This window comes from Coregonus clupeaformis, chromosome 13, assembly GCF_020615455.1.
Source record: "Coregonus clupeaformis isolate EN_2021a chromosome 13, ASM2061545v1, whole genome shotgun sequence".
NCBI lineage: Eukaryota > Metazoa > Chordata > Actinopteri > Salmoniformes > Salmonidae > Coregonus > Coregonus clupeaformis.
The window spans coordinates 52,694,093-52,716,706 of record NC_059204.1 but is presented as its reverse complement, the minus strand read 5'-3'; the positions used below and the strand labels follow the sequence as shown (position 1 = coordinate 52,716,706).

At 43.3% G+C, this 22,614-nt stretch overlaps 1 protein-coding gene across 3 annotated transcripts in view; it reads left to right on the top strand.

Annotated features, from left to right (window-relative positions):
* klf8 (Kruppel-like factor 8) overlaps window positions 1-22,614 on the top strand; it is an 80,434-nt gene that overhangs the window by 41,186 nt on the left and 16,634 nt on the right. For 2 of the 3 annotated variants that reach the window (XM_041894573.2, XM_041894571.2), the window contains exon 2: window positions 11,357-11,554. In XM_041894573.2, the coding sequence (XP_041750507.1) occupies window positions 11,357-11,554 (198 nt within the window). Of the gene's footprint in view, window positions 1-10,737; window positions 10,947-11,356; window positions 11,555-22,614 lie in introns of those variants that run through there. The other variant, XM_041894574.2, reaches the window with a different exon arrangement.

Sequence of the window (22,614 nt, the reverse complement as noted above, 5' to 3'; positions counted from 1 at the left end):
CGTTACTCCCCTCCCTTTTCTCCTCTCCTCCCCCTCTTCTCCTCTCACCCAGTGCTCGAGGTGTCAGACGGAGGAAGAGCAAACTGTGGTAGAGCTTATGAGCCTAGTAGAACCTAAGACTAGAGCCTAGAAAGCTCCCTCCCTCATCCGCCTGCGTGGGAAACAGGACGTTTTCTCTCTTACACGGAAGAGTGTTTTGATCAGCTACTCTCTACCAGAGGAAGACTGTGTGTGTGTGTGTGTGTGTCCAGAGTGCCCACTGCAATTATGCTCCTTACTCATGATGACTGTTAAGCAGAACACACAGAGGTCAGAGTGGTAGAGTTCATAGCAGCCACTGAGAGGCAGCACTGAAACCGGAGGAGAGGGGGCTTGGCCAGGTCACTGGGTGTGCAGGTTTGCTGTATATTCTGTGTCATTAATGTGTCACATGTACAGTATGTGTCATCGTGTGTGTGTGTGTGTGTGTGTGTGTGTGTGTGTGTGTGTGTGTTTGAGACCGAGACAGAGAGTGTTGTTATGTGTATGTCTGTGTTCTCTTCCCCTCAGTCACCTCTTGGCTGTGGTGTTCTATTTGTGGCAGCCGTATCATCTGTGAGTCTCGATGGTAAACCATAAACTGTCTTACTTCACACAGAACCAAAATGGAGTCGTGGTACAATTACAGTAGACAGAGCATACTGTCACTTCCTCCATTCTGGGGCTACAGGATCTATCCCATTTTCCTCACCTCATAGTTAATGGCAATGGGCCTTGTGTCACTGTGTGCTGTTAGAGCCACAATGGTCCCAGAGACTCCTGTGTCCAATTTTGTGTCTGGGATATAGGCGTGTGTGTGTGTTCCAGACGACAGGCCACACTGTGCCCACAGGGAGGGGACACAGGGAGGGAAACAGCCAGGCAGCCACGTGGTGTGGGAGCAGGGGGGATGACAGGGAGGGAGAGGAGAGGGGGAGCAGGGGGGACAGGGGAGGAGAGGAGGGAAGATCACTGACCCAAATAGTCACTCTGTTCCCCCCGCTCCCTCTCTGTCACACACATCACTCTCTTTCTTTTCCCTCTCCTACTATCCCACTCTTGCTCTCCCTCTCACTCCCTATCCTGTCTCTATTCCGCTTCCACCCCTCTCCCCTTCCCTCTATCCCACCCTCTTTTTCTCCCCATGCTCTGTTCTCCCTTCCACCTTCTACTCTCTTCCCCCTTCCACCCTCCCTCGCTCTCTCCCCTCCCTTCCCCCTCTCCCCCACTCTGTAACTTCCTGTAGTGGGATAGCAGGGCTGGGGTCACACCCACCCCACCCTCTCTCTCTCTCCTCCCTCTCCTCTCTTCCCCTCTCGCTCTGTAACTTCCTGTAGTGGGAAAAGCAGGGCTGGGGTCACACCCACCCCACCCTCTTTATTCCTGGAACTCCCCACATTGTGAGGTCCCAGGGGAGGGGAGACACGCGCACACCCCACATTCCCTTAGCCCCCATGTCTCTCTCTCTCTTTCTCTCTCAGACACACACATACAAACAGTCCCCCAAGCCCCTTGCCCCATCAGCCGGCATCTCAGCTCTCTCTTCTCAAAGCGCTGGGTGAACACAGGAAGTAGCCTAGTACAGATAGAGAGAAAGATGGAGAATCTCAATTGCATACTCATCGCGTCCTCTCTCCTCTTCCTCGCCTCTTTCTCAAAACCCATTGGAGTAGAAGGTCAGAAGGGGGGTACCGCTGGCTTTCTCATGAGTTTTGTGAAGGAGGCGAGAGGACGCGAGGAGTATGCACTTGAGATTCTCCCAGTGAAGAGAGGGGAGGGAAGAGGGGAATCTAGCCTAGTTAGCCATCCTGAGCCTGTAGCCTTCCTGGCTGACTCTGTGTGTATCTAGTATCTCTGTGTCTGTTGTGGTTAGCTAGCTAGTCAGAGGTGTCGCATCACATTGAGCTCAGTGCTTACTTTTGTGACTATAGAAGGGTCTCTGTCCCTCTACAATGGGCATTGGGAGAGGACAGTGTGTGTGTGAAGGGGGAGGGGTGTGTGTGGTGGGGGGAGGCGTGTATGTAGCGGGGGGATGGTGTGTGTGTGTGTGTAGTGGAGGCAGGGGTGTGTGTGTGTGTGTGTGTGTGTGCGTGTAGTAGGGGGGAAGTGTGTGTGAGTGGAGCCACACCCAGGCTGATTGGGGGACCACACCTCTGTGAGGAATCTGCTGCAGCTGGGTCACATGTCTGCCCCCCCTTTCCTCCCTCCTCCACCCCATCCCACCCCACCCCCACACCTAAACAGTTCCATATTGCAGCCAGCTCTTTCTCACTCCATTCAATTCAAAGTGCTTTATTGGCATGTTTACATTGCCAAAGCAAGTGGAATAGATAATAAACCAAAGTTAAATAAACAATCGAAATTAACAGTAAACATTAGTTTTGTATTTACAATGGTGTGTGTGCTTCACTGGTTGCCCTTTTCTTGTGGCAATAGGTCACACATCTTGCTGCTGGCACACTGTGGTATTTAATCTAATAGATATGGGAGTTTATCAAAATTGGATTTGTGGGACTGTGTAATCTGAGGGAAATATGCTTCAGTGCCTTCAGAAAGTATTCACACCACTTCGACTTTATCCACATTTTGTCGTGTTACAAAATGGGATTAAAATTGATTTAATTGTCATTTTTTGCCAGTGGTCTACACAAAATACTCTTGACGTCAAAGTGGAATAAAAATTCTAACATTTGTATTAAAAAAACACTCATATATAGTGAGGGAAAAAAGTATTTGATCCCCTGCTGATTTTGTACGTTTTCCCACTGACAAAGACATGATCAGTCTATAATTTTAATGGTAGGTTTATTTGAACAGTGAGAGACAGAATAACAACAAAAAAATCCAGAAAAACGCATGTCAAAAATGTTATAGATTGATTTGCATTTTAATGAGGGAAATAAGTATTTGACCCCTCTGCAAAACATGACTTAGTACTTGGTGGCAAAATCCTTCTTGGCAATCACAGAGGTCAGACGTTTCTTGTAGTTGGCCACCAGGTTTGCACACATCTCAGGAGGGATTTTGTTCCACTCCTCTTTGCAGATCTTCTCTAAGTTATTAAGGTTTCGAGGCTGACGTTTGGCAACTCGAACCTTCAGCTCCCTCCACAGATTTTCTATGGGATTAAGGTCTGGAGACTGGCTAGGCCACTCCAGGACCTTAATGTGCTTCTTCTTGAGCCACTCATTTGTTGCCTTGGCCGTGTGTTTTGGGTCATTGTCATGCTGGAATACCCATCCACGACCCATTTTCAATGCCCTGGCTGAGGGAAGGAGGTTCTCACCCAAGATTTGACGGTACATGGCCCCGTCCATCATCCCTTTGATGCGGTGTTGTTGTCCTGTGCCCTTAGCATAAAAACACCCCCATAGCATAATGTTTTCACCTCCATGTTTGACGGTGGGGATGGTGTTGTTGGGTCATAGGCAGCATTCCTCCTCCTCCAAACACGGCGAGTTGAGTTGATGCCAAAGAGCTCCATTTTGGTCTCATCTGACCACAACACTTTCACCCAGTTCTCCTCTGAATCATTCAGATGTTCAATGGCAAACTTCAGACGGCCCTGTATATGTGCTTTCTTGAGCAGGGGGACCTTGCGGGCGCTGCAGGATTTCAGTCCTTCACGGCGTAGTGTGTTACCAATTGTTTTCTTGGTGACTATGGTCCCAGAAGCCTTGAGATCATTGATAAGATCCTCCCGTGTAGTTCTGGGCTGATTCCTCACCGTTCTCATGATCATTGCAACTCCACAAGGTGAGATCTTGCATGGAGCCCCAGGCCGAGGGAGATTGACAGGTCTTTTGTGTTTCTTCCATTTGCGAATAATCGCACCAACTGTTGTCACCTTCTCACCAAGCTGCTTGGCGATGGTCTTAGAGCCCATTCTAGCCTTGTGTCGGTCTACAATCTTGTCCCTGACATCCTTGGAGAGCTCTTTGGTCTTGGCCATGGTGGAGAGTTTGGAATCTGATTGATTGATTGCTTCTGTGGACAAGTGTCTCCCTTTAAGAGTGTGCTCTAATCTCAGCTCGCTACCCGTATAAAAGACACCTGGGAGCCAGAAATCTTTCTGATTGATAGGGGGTCAAATACCTATTTCCCTCATTAAAATGCAAATCATGTGTTTTTCTGGATTTTTGTTGTTGTTATTCTGTCTCTCACTATTCAAATAAACCTACCATTAAAATTATAGACTGATCATTTTTTTGTCAGTGGGCAAACGTACAAAATCAGCAGGGGATCAAATACTTTTTTCCCTCACTGTACATATTCGGATTAGATAAGTATTCAACCCCCTGAGTCAGTACATGTTAGAATCACATTTGGCAGCGATTACAGCTGTGAGTTTTTCTGGTTAAATCTATAAGTATGTTCCACACCTGGATTGTGCAACATTTGCCCATTTATTCTTTTCAAAAGTATTCTTCAAGCTCTGTCAAATTGGTTGTTTATCATTTCTAGCTTCTACTAAGCTAACATATGGAATTGTTTTAAGATGGTCATTACATTTACATTACATTTTAGTCATTTAGCAGACGCTCTTATCCAGAGCGACTTACAGTTAGTGATTACATATATATATTTTTTTATACTGGCCCCCCGTGGGAATCGAACCCACAACCCTGGCGTTGCAAACGCCATGCTCTATCAACTGAGCTACATCCCTGCCGGCCATTCCCTCCCCTACCCTGGACGACGCTGGGCCAATTGTGCGCCGCCCATGAGTCTCCTGGTCGCGGCCGGCTGCGACAGAGCCTGGATGGTCATAAGATGGTCACATATTTAACCCCTTATTTTTGTTGGGGCAAAACTATCTCCATACATCCATTCATTTGTAACATTCATAACGTTAAGCTGACCAATAGAATGGGTAAACTTTTCTACTATGGGGGTTAGTAGATTGACATAGGCTAGTGATTTTTCTGTTTGTTACTCGTCATGTTGGCTGAGGAAAAGTAAATGTGGACAGTTATTCTAACATAGGCAATGCGTGGGTTTCAAGTTTGAGGACGCAAATTTAGATCATAAAAATGCAACTTTATAATTTAAAAAAATGATATCCTCACATTTGCAGACATATGTAAGATAGCCTACTATTCCTAATGTGATGATTAGATTGGATAGTCATAATTTAGGTTAATAATATAACTCAATCACTGTTCGCAAAAAAGACTGGTCAATGCAGTACGTAGTGGCGTAGAGTAGGCAGACTATAGGCTATATCACAGGAAAATGTTGGCCTTTCATAAACAACTTTCATGCAATTTTCTACAATTTATATGACTTGAGACATTAGCAGAATCTTTTTTTATACAACAAAAATGTCAGGATAGCCTACTCTGGGCCTACGAAAAGGGGAGAGACAAATACAAGATGACGTCCTTCTAACCTGGAGGAGAAATTGATTGTCCAAAAACAAACAAAAGTGGCACTGACCCAATGATAGACAGTGAATATGCACACTCACCGGGGAGCTGGCTGATGTACTCTAGTGGTGCCAATAAGATAGGCTACGTTTCGCTCAATTAAATTGAGAATTTGGATAATTAAAAGACCGATTGGAGTCTTTTCATTGTCTTCTATTTACAGCAATAGCCATTTCGCTTTCCAAACTGTTTTTCCGTGATTGTATTTTTTTATGTTGCGATATGCCTGGCTGGGTCTCTCTGCCTTTCACTGGCAGTCACAACTCAGCAATAATCTATTTGCTGTGTGCTCTGCCCAAATTGCTGGCCATTCCGACTGTAGGCAATGCGATTTAAAACAATCCACAGCATTTTTTGTTTAAGAAGCTAATGATCCTCTGTGGCCAAATCATGCTTTCTGGGGTAGTAGCCTATTTTGAGTGATTTTATTTATGTACGTAAATAAGCTATTTAGGCTATATAATTTTGGCAATTTAATTCAATTTACTTTAGGGAAAGCTTAGCTTCAACTAGCCTATGTAGTCTAACATCTCATCGGAATTCGGTAAGAATGATGCACGCTGTTGCATCGGAGTTACATGTTCTGTTAAGATGAATTGCCATAAACTAAATGTGATTTCTGGCATTCTGAGCACCGTGGGTGGACACCCTAATCAGGTTGCGCAACCGATGCATATGAATCCAGTACATTTCTTAAATGTCCGGTAAATTAAAATGCTGCCGGTCAAATTTATGGCACCACTTTTTCCTAACGGAAACCCTGATGTGTGTGCATGTTATGTGTGTGTGTTGGAGTGTCAGTGTGCGTGAGTGTGTAGAGTCCTGTGAATGTACAAGGCAAAAATTTTTTATAAATACAAGGGTCAACTCAGTCTGTGTAGCCATTCTGTTAGCTATTCAAATAGTCTTATGACTTGGGGATAGAAGCTGTTCAGGAGCCTGTTGGTGTCAGACTTAATGCACCAGAGAACAGTCTCCTTTCACATCGCCTGATATAGAGGTCCTGGATGGCAGGGAGCTCGGCCCCAGTGATGTGCAACACCCTCTGTAGCGCCATGTGATTGAGGGCAGTGCTGTTGTCATACCAAGCACAGAGTTAGTCCAGGCAAATTATTTTGTGACCTTTTATTTATTTATTTTGTTACTCGTGAACTTATTTAGGCTTGCCATAACAAAGGGGTTGACATTTCAGCTTAATTTTTAATTCAGTTGTACACATTTCTAAAAAACATAATTCCACTTTGACATAATGGGGTATTGTGTGTAGGCCAGTGACAAAAATCCCTATTTAATCCATTTTAAATTCAGGCTGTAACTCAACAAAATGTGGAAAATGTCAAGGGGTGTGAATACTTTCTGAAGGCACTGTATGTGTCTCTAATATGGTCATACATTTGGCAGGAGGTTAGGAAGTGCAGCTCAGTCTTCTCTCGAGAACCAGGTCTGTACATAGTCAAAGCTTTCCTACATTTTGGGCCAGTCACAGTGGTATTCTGCCACTGTGTACTCTCTGTTAACACTAGATTCGCTAAAGCATTCATTTGACTGCTCATGATTATAATTTTTTTATTACGCTGCCATTTTTGGTGATCGCTGTCCTTGACATTTCCTAAATAAGTCTATATAACACACTGCCATTGTTAGAATCGTAATATCACAAACAGAACTGGAGTTATAAGCAGTTTTAGGAGGGCATGTCCATTTTAAAATGGTTTTCCCCCTTTGCCCCTCCTTCTCCCGACAGTAGGGCCTGCTCAAGCTCCTTCTCCCGACAGTGGAAGTGGAAGGTGCCATGCCCAGTTGATAATCATTCCGATAATTGCCTCGAAACTTAACCTAAACTATACCGAAACTAATTTCACACATAAAACAACAGATTAAATAAATGGAGTCGAGTATGATGGGGGAGAATGGGTGAGTTGATGAGCGAGGGGAAGCGAACAATGCATAATTATGTAATCACCAATTGTGAATGAAGAACAGGGTGGGCCATTCTATTTTATTGATACTGTATATTCTAATTATAATCTCAAAATACCCTATATCAGTCCACACGCCACTATAGCAGACTTATCAGTCTACTCTGGCCTACTTGGAGTAGGCCCTACACAGTGAGAGCGTACGTAATTTACAATGGCAAGAAGACCAAGACGAATGGATGCACATGCTGCGTTAGCGCTGCTACAAGATCTGAATGAAAATGACTCAGATGGTGGGGAAGAAATTAATCATGACATCTCTAATGATTATCCTTCTGATTCTGAGCCTCCGTCTGAACCTATACCGCCGAGGCCTAAGCGAGAAAAAGCCAGAATGGTGCTCACTGAGCAGGTGCTCACGCCACCACCAAAGGAAATGTTGAGACAGGACAGAGAAAGGGAACGGCACCGTTTGGATAGAACAAGCCGGTGACAATGCTATGGGCCGATTTATCAGCACAAAATGTAATCACTGAGAGAGCAGGCCCTACATCTCAAGCTAAAAACAACATCAGCAACACACTCACCAGCTTTCGTTGTTTATGTGACATGGTCTGTGGCTGAGGTGCACAGGGAGCAAGGAGGCACTGCCTGGGATCTGTCTGTTGATGAGCTGGAAGCGTTCATTTCAATCCTGTATGCCCGTGGAGCATTCGGTGGAAAGCACATGTATATGGAGAGCTTTTACTCGGACATGTATGGGATACCTTTCTTTGGAGAAACCATGTCACAGGATCACTCCAGAGAGATCATGCGTTACCTCCATTTTGATGACAAAGAAATTAGAATGTGACGCCTGGAAACAGACAAATTTGCCATGGAATCCGATGTTTGGAACAAGTATAGACAATACTTGACTATTTGACTGCTGTCATATCGACACTTATATTCATTATAATGCCATTATTGGTTTTGTGCAGATTTTCACTATTTATCAAGCACACTTGGCACTTATAATGATGATTAGGCTACTGATGATTTCATAATTTGACCACCTGTCTTGCTCACCGTGCGTCTTTGTGGTTGGGGTATTTTATTTAGTTGTTATAAAAAGAAGCTGTTGCCGTGTTCCAACACATATGCTTTCTGTTTCATAGTTGTAACAAAGGCATCCTTCAAATAGAAAGTATTGAACATTTGAATCTTGGTGTTTTTTGTTTTTACATATAGACTACAGTAACGTAAACTAATGAAAATGCTATTGTGTTATTTGAAATCAAATTAAAATCGTATTCTAATGTTACCTAAAACCTTCATAAACACAACCAAATGATTATTTTTGCGATAGCATATATGATACAGTTGAAGTCGGAAGTTTACATACACCTTTGCCAAATACATTTAAACTCAGTTTTTCACAATTCCTGACATTTAATCCTAGTAAGAATTCCCTGTCTTAGGTCAGTTAGGATCACCACTTTATTTAAGAATGTGAAATGTCAGAATAATAGTAGAGAGAATGATTTATTTCAGCTTTTATTTCTTTCATCATATTCCCAGTGGGTCAGAAGTTAACAAGACATTTGTGGAGTGGTTGAAAAACAAGTTTTAATGACTCCAACCTAAGTGTATGTAAACTTCCGACTTCAACTGGATGTATTAATTACTGTTAGAATTTTGCAGTCAAAATGACTGCTCTTTAGATTGAAGGGGGGTCCCTCGAGGCCCAGCGGTTCTAGTGTTAAGGGCCATATATCATTCCAGTTTGCTTAGTTTTTTGGTTAGTTCTTTCGAATGGGTCAAGTAATTATATTTTTGTTTTCCTCATGATTTGGTTAGGTGTAATTGTTTTGCTGTCCTGGGGCTCTGTGGGGTCTGTTTGTGAACAGAGCCCCAGGACCAGCTTGCTGAGGGGACTTTTCTCTAGGTTTCTCTAGGCTCTCTGAAGGTGATGGCTTTGCTATGGAAGGTTTGGGAATCGCTTCCTTTTAGGTGGTTGTGGAATTTAACGTCTCTTTTCTGGATTTTGATCATTAGCGGTTAGTCTTAATTCTGCTCTGCATGCATTATTTGGTGTTTTACGTTGTGCACTGAGGATGTTTTTGCTGAATTCTGGATGCAGAGTCTCAATTTGGTGTTTGTCCCCAATACTTCAATCAGTTATAGAACCCACTGCTCTAAATGTGAGGTCTCGGGTCCACTCACCAACCAAGAATTCACAAAATGGGATAAACCCCCAATTGAGACCATGCATGCAGAATTCTTTAAAAATATCCTTCATGTACAACGCAAAACCCCAAACAATACATGCAGAGCAGAATTAGGATTATGCGCGCTAATGATCAAAATCCAGAGAATAGCTGTTTTTAAATTCTACAACCACCTGAAAGGAAGCGATGCCCACACATTCCATCACAAAGCCCTCACCTACAGAGAGATGAACCTAGAGAAGAGCCATCTCAGCCAGCTGGTTCTGGGGCTCTGTTCACAAACACAAACAGACCCCACAGAGCCCCAGGACAGCAACACAATCAGACCCAACCAAATTATGAGAAAACAAAACGGTAACTATTTGACACACTGGAAAGAATTTGACATACTGGAAAGAATCAATGAAAAAACAGAGCAAACTGGAATACTATCTAGCCCTAAACAGAGAATACACAGTATCAAAATACCTGACCACTGTGAATGACCCAAAAATTAAGTAAATCATTAACTATGCACAGACTCAATTGAGAGAGGTCGCCATAGCTCTCTCGAGAAGAAAGGATATGCCCGCAAAATGAGGTGGAATCTGAGCTGCACTTCCTAACCTCCTGCCAAATGTATGACCATATTAGAGACACATATTTCCCACAAATCATACCCACAAAGAATTTGAAAACAAAACAAACATTGATAAACTCCCATATCTGTTAGGCGAAATACAGCAATGTGCAATCTTAGCAGCAAGATTTGTGACCCGTTGCTATGGAAACAGGGCAACCAGTGGAGCACAAACAACATTGTAAATACAACCAATATTTATCTGTTTACTTGTCTTCCCCTACTATTCGTATTACAACTATTTGCACATTGTTAAAAACACTGTACAGAGTTGATAATAGTTTTTTGTTTCTTCTCACTTTTTTCGTATTGTTTATTTCACTTGCTTTGGTAGTGTAATCAATGTTTCCCATGACAATAAAGTCCCTTTGAATTGAATTGAAAGAGAATGTATGTGTATAGATTGTGTGTGTGTCTCTCTCTCGCTCCCCACTCCCCTCTGCTTCTAGACAAGGGTGTGACTGCCTACCAGTGTGAGAGAGGGAGGAGACACAACACTTCTGTTGAGTTGCTCCTCCATTTCTCTTTCGCTCTCATTCCCTCACTGGCAGGGCTAGGATTAGGCTTTCTCTCTCTCTTTCTCTCTTTCTCTCTCTCTCTCTCTCTACTTCTATGTCCCTCTTTCTTTCTCTTTTCCTCTCACATAGGCCTACCCTTTATTGTATTTCTCTCTACTCCAACTGAGTATTTCTATTGTTTTTCTTTCTGCATAGTACAGTTTCAGAGTAGTAGGCCTACAGTTTGAGAAGAGGTAATGCTGGTTGTATTTGTTTTGTAATTTCCTATATTCTTACCTGTCTCTACTCCTCCTTCCCCTCCCCCTGTTCTCACCTCTCCTCTCTTATTGCTCTGTTATCTTCCTCTTTGCCTCTCTCTACCTCTACTGCTTTTTCCCTCTCTTTCACCCAACTCCTCCTCTCTCATCTCTCTGTGTTGTATGTCAGGGTATGTAGCAGTTGGCTAGCATGTCCTCTCTCCCAGTGTAGCAGTAGTCTAACTGTACCCCTGTACAGATAACTGTGCCTCTCTCTCTCTTTCTCTCTCTCGCCGTTCTCTATATGTATTATGTGTCTAACATGTAATCTCTTCCAATGTAACTGTTTCTCTTCTTCATATGTACTACTGCTGGCTAACAGTCCTCTCTCTCCCTCTCCTCTGCAGTGCCAGTCGAGTCCTAAGAAGGCCAGCAGTGGTGCCAGCTCCCAGTCCCAACCACATCCCAAGGAGCCCCAACCCAAGAAGGAGCCCCAACCCAAGGTTCCCAAGAAGGAACCCAAGACAGAGCCCCAGACCCAGGAGGAAGAAGAAGACATGCCCTCAGTACACATCAAACCAGAACCAGAGGAGGTGGAGTGCACGGTGAGAGAAGGATAGAGGAATGGGTGAATGAGTTGGGGTAGAGGGACAGTGAAAGGGGGTTAGAGGGATGAGTGGAGGGGTTGGGGTGGAGGAGTTGGGTGGTGAAGAGAGATGGATGACTAATTGGAGAGAGACATAGAGAAACAGGTCTGAATAGATGAATGGTTATAGGTGGGTGGTTATAGAGAGAGGCTAAAAGAAAATGGAGACTGGGTCTGTCTCTGGACTGTTAGAGAGGGTGGAGGAAAAGGTGGGGTGGTGATGACTGGCTGGAGAGGAAAGAGCAAGAGAGAGAAGGGTGGAGAGGGTGTGGATGGTTAGATAAGAAGGGTAAGGGCGGGGGAGGTTGGTGAAGAGAGGGAGAGAGATGGAGGAGGTGACCTGCAGAGTGGGTGGGGTTTGTTGGGTGAGCTGGGGCCCTATTTAGGACTATGCAAACTAAGTTACAGAAAATTCAGGATAAAATGTTTAGTGTAGAACAGATTATTTGGAAAAGGGAATCGTGGCAGCTCTATAGGCCTAAGTTACATTTCTATGTGCAACGCTGTGAATGTAGAGAGAGAGAGAGGGGGCTGGGTAAGCAGTACAAAGTTACATAGCTTCCAGATAGAAATGTGTTGTGTAGAATAGATTATCTGTCATCATGTTGGCTCTATAGACCCGTGTTACATTTCTATGTGGTATGTTGTGAATGGAGAGAGGGAGGGAGGAAGAGTTAGAGGGGGGGAGAGAGGGAGGGGGATGGGTGGGTGGGCTGATGGGGCGGGTGTGGGCCACCATTGCATAAGTGCTTGTTAGAGAGGGGTGTGGTTGGGTTGTCGTGTGTGTGTGTGTTTGCCCGCGCCCTTGTTTGTGTTTGCCCACGCATGCATGTTTGCCCGTGTCCATGCGCGTGTGTGTGTGTGTGTGCGCACATTTAGGTTAGTATTGTGGAGTAACTACAGTGTTGTTGATCTATCCTCAGTTTTCTCCTATCACAGCCATTAAACTCTGTAACTGTTTTAAAGTCACCATTTGCCTCATGGGGAAATCCCTTTGCGGTTTCCTTCCTCTCTGGCAACTGAGTTATGAACTACACCTGTATCTTTGTAGTGACTGGGTGTATTGCTACACCATCCAAAGTGTAATTAATAACTTCACCATGCTCAAAGGGGTATTCAATGTTTTATTATTGCTATTTTTACCCATCTACCAATAGGCATTGGAAAACTTCCCTGGTCTTTGTGGTTGAATCTGTGTTTGAAATCCACTGCTCGACTGAGGGACCTTACAGATAATTCTATGTGTGGGGTACAGAGATGAGGTAGTCATTCAAAAATCGTGTCCGTGCAACTTATTATGTGACTTATTGACTCAAGACATTTCAGCTTTTCATTTTTAATTCATTTGTCAAAGGAAATTCACTCACTCAATTTTGGGTAAGTCACAGTGGTCAGGTATTCTGCCACTGTGTACTCTCTGTTTAGGGCCAAATAGCATTCCAGTTTGCTCTGTTGTTTGGTTAATTATTTTCAATGTGTCAAGTAATTATCTTTTAGTTTTCTCATGATTTGTTTGGGTCTAATTGTGATGCTGTCCTGGGGCTCAGCGGGGTCTTTTTGTGTTTGTGAACAGAGCCCCTGGACCAGCTTGCTGAGGGGACTCTTCTCTAGGTTAATCTCTCTGTAGGTGATGGCTTTGTTATGGAAGGTTTGGGAATCACTTCCTTTTAGGTGGTTGTAGAATTTAATGGCTCTTTTCTGGATTTTGATCATTAGCGGGTATGGTCCTAATTCTGCTTTGCATGCATGGTGTTTTAAGTTGTACACGGCGGATGTTTTTGCAGAATTGTACATGCAGAGTCTCAATTTGAGGTTTGTCCCATTTTGTGAATTCTTGGTTGGTGAGCGGACCCCAGATCTCACAACTATAGAGGCCAATGGATTCTGAAACTGATTCAAGGATTCTTTGCCAAATCCTAATTGGGATGTTGAATTTTACAGTATGTTCCATTTTGTGGCGTAGAAGGCCCTTCTTGCCTCGTCTCTCAGATCGTTCACAGCTTTGTGGAAGTTACCTGTGGTTCTGTTTAGGCCGAGGTAGGTATAGTTTTTTTGTGTGCTCTAGGGCAACTGTGTCTAGATGGAATTTGTATTCGTGTTTCTGACAACTGGACCTTTTTTGGAACACCATTATTTTTGTATTACTGAGATTCACTGTCAGGGCCCAGGTCTGACAGAATCTGTGCAGAAGATCTAGGTGCTGCGGTCCTTGGTTGGGGACAGAAGCACCAGATCAGCAAACAAACATTTGACTTCAGATTATATTAGGATGAGTATGGGTGCTAAAGACTGTTCTAGTGCCCTCGCCAATTTCTTGATATACACAGAGTATACCAAACATTAGGAACATCTTCCTAATATCGCCCCCCCCCTTTTGCCCTCAGAACAGCCTTAATTTGTCAGGGCATGGACTCTACAAGGTGTCGAAGGAGTTCCACAGGGATGCTGGCCCATGTTGACTCCAATGCTTCCCACAGTTGTGTCAAGATGGCTGGATGTCCTTTGTGTGGTGGACCATTCTTGATACACACAGGAAAACCCAGCAGCTTTGCAGTTCTTTAAACAAATCGGTGCGCCTGCCACCTACTATCAAACCCCGTTCAAAGGCACTTAAATCTTTTGCCCTGCCCATTCACCCTCTGAATGGCACACATACATAATCCATGTCTCAATTGTCTCAAGGCTTACAAATCCTTCTTTAACCTGTCTCCTCCCCTTCAGCTACACTGATTGAAGTGGATTTAACAAGTGACATCAATAAGGGATCATAGCTCTCACCTGGTCAGTCTATAGCTAGGTTTCCATCCAAATTGTCGAAAGATTTTAATGCGAATATTCTAGAATCCGCATAAAAAATAAAAATAAACTCATTTCCCCCCAGTGGTGTGCTTCCACCAAATTGACATGTTGCAGATAAAAAATCAGTTCATGATGACGTAGTGCACACAAAATGTACTTTTTCCTCTTACATTTTTCTATATCGAAACAAAATCCAAAGTTCAATATGTTTCCATCGCATTTTCAACTCTACCGATATTTTTGTCAAAAAATAGAAAATCTGCCTACTCTGGTCTTGGAACGTGCTCTCTAGCCAACAGCTCCCAGATACAGTGTGGGTATGCTGTGCGGGTAGGCTAGTCTACATAATAAGATTATTATTGATAAGGCTGAAAATATTTGTATTTGTCAAAAGGCAGTCAAGCAGCGATCATCAAGTCACCAGAATAAGACCCTCGATATTTATTGGAAAGACGCATCAAGATCACTGTGCACTTTAACCACCCTGTGAAGTTCATCATAATTTATTTCATCTGTAGCCTAATAAACTGCATGGTTTCCCGAGTCATAGGGGGAGGACCACACACCATATCATTGCCTGAATCCACCAAATCACTGCCATTTTGCGCATAATAACTTTTACCGACACAAAAAGATTCCACCATCTCGAACGAACAAATGATCTGTTAGCATTTATAAAATTGTACCGTAACTTCCTGTTTCCATCACAGCTGTCGTTTTTTTATTCGGTTTTACTTTACTCGCAGAAAAACTGTGGATGAAAACGTTGTTGGTGTCATGGAAAGAGCAGGTGTCCTTAATGTTTTGTACAGTCAGTGTATATGTTGAAGAGGGTGGGGCTCAAGCTGCATCTCTCGCTCTCTCTCTCTCTCGCCTAGGCCCCTAATATCGAGGGAGGCTTCCGCTCTCTGGTAGCCATGGCAACGGGGCACTGGCGGGAGTTGGAAAGACTGTGATGTAGCCTGCTTGCCCACACCCCTCCCTACCCCCTCCTTCCCCCCTCACACACACACCCCTCCTCCACCTCTTCACTGCTACCCCACCCCCTCCCTTGCAACCCTCCCCCCTCCCCAAAACACACCACTACAGCCAAAGGCACATGCAAACACAAATACACACAGTTAAACTGACACACACACACAAAAATGAATACCTGCTAGCAATACAGTCTCATTTGGATACAATCTCTCTCTCTCTCTCTCTCTCTCTCTCTCTCTCTCTCTCTCTCTCTCTCTCTCTCTCTCTCTCTCTCTCTCTCTCTCTCTCTCTCTCTCTCTCTCTCTCGCAATCTCTCTCTCTCTCTTGCAATCTCTCTCTCTCTCTCTCTCTTGCAATCTCTCTCTCTCTCTCTCTCTCTCTCTCTCTTGCAATCTCTCTCTCACACACAGACACACCCACACAGTGAGGCGCTCACGGAGTATGCATGTGCAAACACAAAAACACACAGCTAAACTGACACACACACAAAATGAATACCTGCTAGCGACACATTCTCATTTGGATTCTCTCTCGCAATCTCTCTCTCTCTCTCACACACACACACCCACACAGTGAGGCACTCACGGAGTATGCATGTGCGTGTCATGCATGTGCGAGTATGCACATAGACAGGGAGTTTTTGTTATCGTTTTTTCCGTAAAAATAAGAAAACATTTAAGAAAATTCCACGTCAAATCCTATTGCATGGTATGACCATTAGGGTGCAATTCACATTGACTCTAGTGTTCCTTCCATTTGTTATGTGTATTAGCGACTCACAACAAAAATATATTTCAGTTCTTCTCCCTACATTCTCTCAATTTCGATCCAACCGCTCCCTCTACACACACGCGTGCTGTTCACCCAAGCTCCCGTTAGGTCTACAGAAATGACTGCCTACAGAAACATATCTAACTGATGGGATACACCAAAAAAAACAGTGGACAAGCTACATTCCTCGCCAAATCACGACAACTTTATCACAAATTCAAAATGGACAGGTTGATGAAAGTAGGGAAATATGTGTTCCAACCACAAGTTGTAGTTTTGGAATAATAAATGCATCTCGTCTATTCTAGGCTTTTTTGCTAACTGCTATAGTGTGCCATTTAGAATAGGTTAAAAAAAAAACCTAGGCAGGTTACAGACTGAAATATGCAACAAAAACAAATTGCATATTCGTATTCATTAATCTAGGGGCCTACTTTGTATCATTATTAACAAAAGCCTGCCCACAAATGTACTTTTCGGAGAGAAAAAAATCCCTTTATGATGATAATAATAATAATAATAAGAATATGCCATTTAGCAGACGCTTTTATCCAAAGCGACTTACAGTCATGCGTGCATACATTTTTGTGTATGGGTGGTCCCGGGGATCGAACCCACTACCTTGGCGTTACAAGCGCCGTGCTCTACCAGCTGAGCTACAGAGGACCATTATGATCGGGACTTGTTAGTGGGAGTTTTGTGATAACTGCATTGTGATTTTAATTTTGTGGAGAGAAAAAAAAAACATTTTTCAGTTAGTTTTAACATTAAGGATTCAATTTAGTTTAAACGTTCATACCCCTAACACAGACCACTGTAGTATCGCTAGGATGCAGCTAGCTCTATTCTCTGTCCCTATTCAACCTGTCAGTCATGGTGTCGTTGTCCAGAGCGAGTTAGTTCTCCTCCTGACTCAGAAACAACAGTACATTGGGGTGTGTGTGTTTGTGTCAAGTTGGGTTGTGTTATTGTTTGTATTAATTAGTCATCTTCAAGACTTTACATTGACGTGTTTGTTATGTTTGGCTCTCTATTGTGTCATGCTGTTAGATTCTGTGTTTTCTACTGTTGTAACTACAATCAACTGTGGACTCCACCCTACTTTAAAGCACAGGTTATTGTGTGTGTGTGTGTGTGTTAGAGCCCTGCACAGGCATGAATTTTAAGCCCTACCCATGTCAGAGATGTTCAGGCCCTAACCGATCCCTTCTGCCAAATTTAAGGTGAACCCGAAATCAGAAGTAACTTCCTCCTTTAGTATCCATTAGCTGCTCGTCTGTCTGTCTCTCGCTCCCTGCGCTGCATGCACTCTGTGCATGGTTCTGCTTGTGTGAGTATCCATAGCAACGCCTCTGCTTGCTGTAATGATGAGGCAGAGATTTGGGCATTCAATGTATGGGACATTGCAACACAATACATGCTAGTCAGCCTGCAAAGTAAACACTTAAATAAATATGTGGGCTTGCTTCAGCTTCAGCTTTTTTCTCCAAAAACAATTGCACAAACCTGTTTACATCTCTGTTAGTGAGCATTTCTCCTTGCCAAGATAATCCATCCACCTGACAGGTGTGGCATATCAAGAAGCTGATTAAACAGCATGATCATTACACAGGTGCACCTTGTGCTGAGGACAATAAAAGGCCACTCTAAAATGTGCAGTTTTGTCACAGATGTTTTGAGGGAGCTTGCAATTGGCATGCTGACTGCAGGAATGTCCACCAGAGCTGTTGCCAGAGAATTGAATGTTAATTTCCCTACCATAAACCGCCACCAACATCGTTTTAGAGAATTTGGCAGGACGTCCACACAACCGCAGACCATGTGTATGGTGTCGTGTGGGCGAGCAATTTGCTGATGTCAACGTTGTGAACAGAGTGCCCCATGGTGGCGTTGGGGTAAAACTACGGACAACAAACACAATTGTATTTTATCGATGGCAATTTGAATGCACAGAGATACTGTGACGAGATCCTGAGGCCCATTGTAGTGCCATTCATCCACCGCCATCACCTCATGTTTCAGCATGATAATGCACAGCCCCATGTCGCAAGGATCTGTACACAATTCCTGGAAGCTGAAAATGTCCAGCCATTGAAGAGGAGTGAGACAACATTCCACAGGCCACAATCAACAGCCTGATCAACTCTATGCGAAGGAGATGTCGTGCTGCATGAGGCAAATGGTGGTCACACCAGATACTGATTGGGTTTCTGATCCACGCCCCTACAGTATCTGTGACCAACAGATGCATATCTGTGCACACCCTAAGTGTTTGAATAAAATCAACTATATATGGAGGCTACTGAGCTGGTCCGATGCTTTAAGCACACTGTGATTAAATAATTAAGACACACAAATGACTCAAGAGGGAGCCAGAGATCAAGATAGCCTAACGAGAAGAAGAAAAAAACTGTTCCCGAACCAACTCCTCCCGCTGCTGCTGGCCTTCGCAGATTCTGCCATTATGCTCCCGACGTTGCCGGTAATAGGCTACACCAGGGGTCGGCAAACTTTTCCATTTGGAGTGCCAATTTATCTTACCATTTCTACCGATTTGTGTGCCAGTTATGATTTTCATATGCACATTTTCGTGGAACAGTTTCATTTCTTTTATAATAAAGTCTTTGCATCTCAAAATCATTGTCATGTGATTAATAAAAAGTATATCTAAATAAAAATGATACAAATCTAAAAGTAATTACTATTGCCATTGCCAACTATGTAAAAATAGCCTACATAAAGCCATCAAATAAAAACATTGCAGCCTGCAGGTAGGAAATATCCTGATCAAAATAAATCACATTGGCTATGCATGGCCTATCTGCAAGGAACTTGAAACATTGTATCAACTATCAACTTGGTCCAGCCTGAAGCTTGTGCTAACAAACTTGCAACATTGTATAAAATAGCTTCTCAATGGATGTAAAAACAGACTTTGTTTACTTGCTTGAAGAAGAGGTGAAGAAAAAATTACAGCTCATTTGTGGTGGTGAGTTAAGACAATCAGAAGTACTATCAGATCTCCAAATGGGCACATTTATAAGACAGGTAACCTATAGGCCTATATACTTCTATGCGTAATCAGGGCCCTGACCTCAACCTCATCGAACACCTTTGTGATGAATTGGAGAACCGACTGCGAGCGAGGCCTAGTCGATATTAATACCCATGATCTTGGAAAGAGATGTTTGACGAGCAGGTGTTCACATACTTTTGGTAATGTAGTGTGTGTATACATATATGTAGGCAAACACAACATACACACATGCAAATATACATAACTTGCAAAACAAGCCAGGTATCAATGACAATACTACAGCTGGAGGGAGATTAAGAAACAGGAAGAGGTGAAAGAGGGTGAGAGAAAGACTGATGTCCCATGTGGAGACCAGACATACAGTTAGGATAGCTTTTATGAAACCTGCCCATCAATCCATGATATCTACCTCCGCTATCTAGCAGTGGTGGAAAAAGTACTCAAGTGTCATACTTGTGTAAAAGTAAAGATGCCTTTAATAGAAAATACCTCAAGTAAATTCACCCAGTTAGAAACTACTTTAGTTAATGTCTAAAAGTATCTGGTTTAAAATGAACTTAAGTACAGTGGTGGAAAAAGTAAAACATGTTCTCACTTGAGAGAACGTAAAAAGTAAAAGTAAAAGTAAAAGTAAAAAGTAAATGCTATACATAAAATTCCTTATATTAAGCAAACCTTCTGGCGCAAATTTCTTGTACTTTTAATTTACAGACAGACAAGGCCACACTCAGACATAATTTACAAACACAGTATTTGTGTTTAGTGAGTTCGCCAGATCGGAGGCAGTAGAGCTGACAATGCGTTATATTGATAGGTGCGTGAATTGGCTCATATTGCTGTCCTGACTGAGCGTTCCAAATGTAACGAGTTTTGGGTTTCAGGGGAAATGTATGGGAATAAAAAGTACATATTTTCTTTAGGAATGTAGTGGAATAAAAGTTGTCCAACATATAAATAGTAAAGTGAAGTACAGATACTCCAAAAACTACTTAAGTAAAAAATACTTTGAAGTACTACTTAAGTACTTTACACCACTGCTATCTAGTTGTCTCAGTAGTACTATAGCTGGAACACAACATTGTTGACTCCATCATCATATGGACCTTAACCAGGGTGGATGACGGTACCCTAGTCTCTCCTCTCTCTCTCTCTCTCTCTCTCTCTCTCTCTCTCTCTCTCTCTCTCTCTCGTTCTCTCTCTCGTTCTCTCTCTCTCTCTCTCTCTCTCTCTCTCTCTCTCTCTCTCTCTCGTTCTCTCTCGTTCTCTTCTCGTTCTCTCTAGTATCTCTCTCTCTCTAGTATCTCTCTCTCTCTCGTATCTCTCTCTCTCTCTCTCTAGTATCTCTCTCTCTCGTATCTCTCTCTCTCGTTCTCTCTAGTATCTCTCTCTCTCTAGTATCTCTCTCTCTCTCTAGTATCTCTCTCTCTCGTATCTCTCTCTCTCGTTCTCTCTAGTATCTCTCTCTCTCTCTCTAGTATCTCTCTCTCTCTCTCTCTAGTATCTCTCTCTCTCTCTCTAGTATCTCTCTCTCCCTAGTATATCTCTCTCTCTCTCTAGTATCTCTCTCTCTCTAGTATCTCTCTCTCTCTCGTATCTCTCTCTCTCGTTCTCTCTAGTATCTCTCTCTCCCTAGTATATTTCTCTCTCTCTATCTGGCTGTGAGTAGAAATCCATTAACCCTTTGAGCTCTTGGCTCTATTAAGATTCACCTCAGGCTTTAGGCATGACCTTCAGGGCCACGGCAGAGAGCTATTGACTGGAGACAGATAACCCTGGAGAGAGTGAGGGGGAGGAAGGGAGAGAGAGAGAGGAGAATGAGAGAGGGACAAAAATTGGGAGAGGTACCGTTTGCAATCACACTCTCTTTCTCCTCCTGACACCTTTTTTCTCCTCTCTCGCTCTCACATACACACCCAATCACACACACACACACACACACACACACACACACACACACACACACACACACACACACACACACACACACACACACACAGAGAGACAGAGCATTGTTTCTCTCACCTTGTGACCTATTGATTTCCTCCTTTAGAATAACTTAGTGACTTAGTCAGAGCCTATTGGAGTTCAATTGAGTTGACTGTCACAGCTACAGGTTCTCTCTCAGCTCTCCACGGCAATAACCAACAATGCAATATCAACACCAGCATCGCAATGCAATAGCATAAATGAATGAATACTTTATTTTACCATAGGGAAATTTGTCTGCCAACAATACAGGGTATTCCTGGCATACATAACACATCACAAGACATACAACCAACCGTGCATAGCAAGCCATTAAAGTTTAAATTACATCAATTACTCTGCATCTGGTGACCCATTTATATGGAGTTGTTGAATTAAAAGTGAGAGGAGAGTAAATAATCGTCTCGTCTCTTGCCAACCTTCCAGGGTGTCGCTGACACAGTTCTGTGACCAATATTCTTCTCCCTGTGTTACTCAGTTCAGTTAATGTGTTGCCATCGTCACTTTCTTTACCCAATCATTTTCTCTCTGTATGCCCCCTCTTGCTCTCTCTCTTTCTCTCTCTATCGCTCTCTCTTCATCCTGTAAGTCTCCTCTCCATCTCTCTCATTCTATCGCTCTCTCAATCGCTTTCTCTCCTCCCTTTCTCTCTCTGTAGTGATAGTGGGTGCTGCGGTGCAGGGCTGAAGGCTTATAGAAGTGTACAGAGATAGATTTCTAGATATAAAGCAGTGCTGGGAGGGTAGCCTACAAGGACAGAGATGGAGGCTGATCACTCAGAGACCGTACAGGGAGAGAGATGGAGGCTGCAGGGAAAGGATAGATACTTAGTTCAAAGTACAGGGAGAGCGAGGCAGAGGCTGATGACAGAGGTCAAGCTGTTAGTCATTGCTGAGAGAATACAGGGGTCAAGACGGATAGAAAGTCAGTCAGTACGGAGTACAGAGAGAGATACTCAAGATATCTGAATGCTCAGTGGTGTAGTAGTAAAAGTAGTTGCAGAGAACACTTCAATGCTGCCCTCCATCTCTTTGTACTTCCAGGAGACAGCTCTCATCTCTGCCACACTGAAACAATACTTCTCCCATTCGCTAGGCCTTTTGCTAATACACTACAGCCTCAGGATCGCAATAGCATTGGGTGTGTCTTGTGTTTGAGACAAAGCCTTCCCACTGGGCACAGACGTCAATTCAATGTCTGTTCCACGTCAGTTCAACGTAATTTCATTGAAATGACATGGAAACAACGTTGATTCAACCAGTGTGATCCCAGTGGTTTGCTTGAATTAGATGTATATTAAACCCTATTGTTGCCTAACAACTGACGCCCTTGTCTGTGTGTGATGTGGCCCACTTTATCTCTCACAGTGTTCGTGAACTCTCCACTGCTCATACAATGACTGGGTTCGTCCCAAATGGCACCCTATGCCCTATTTGCCGCACTACTTT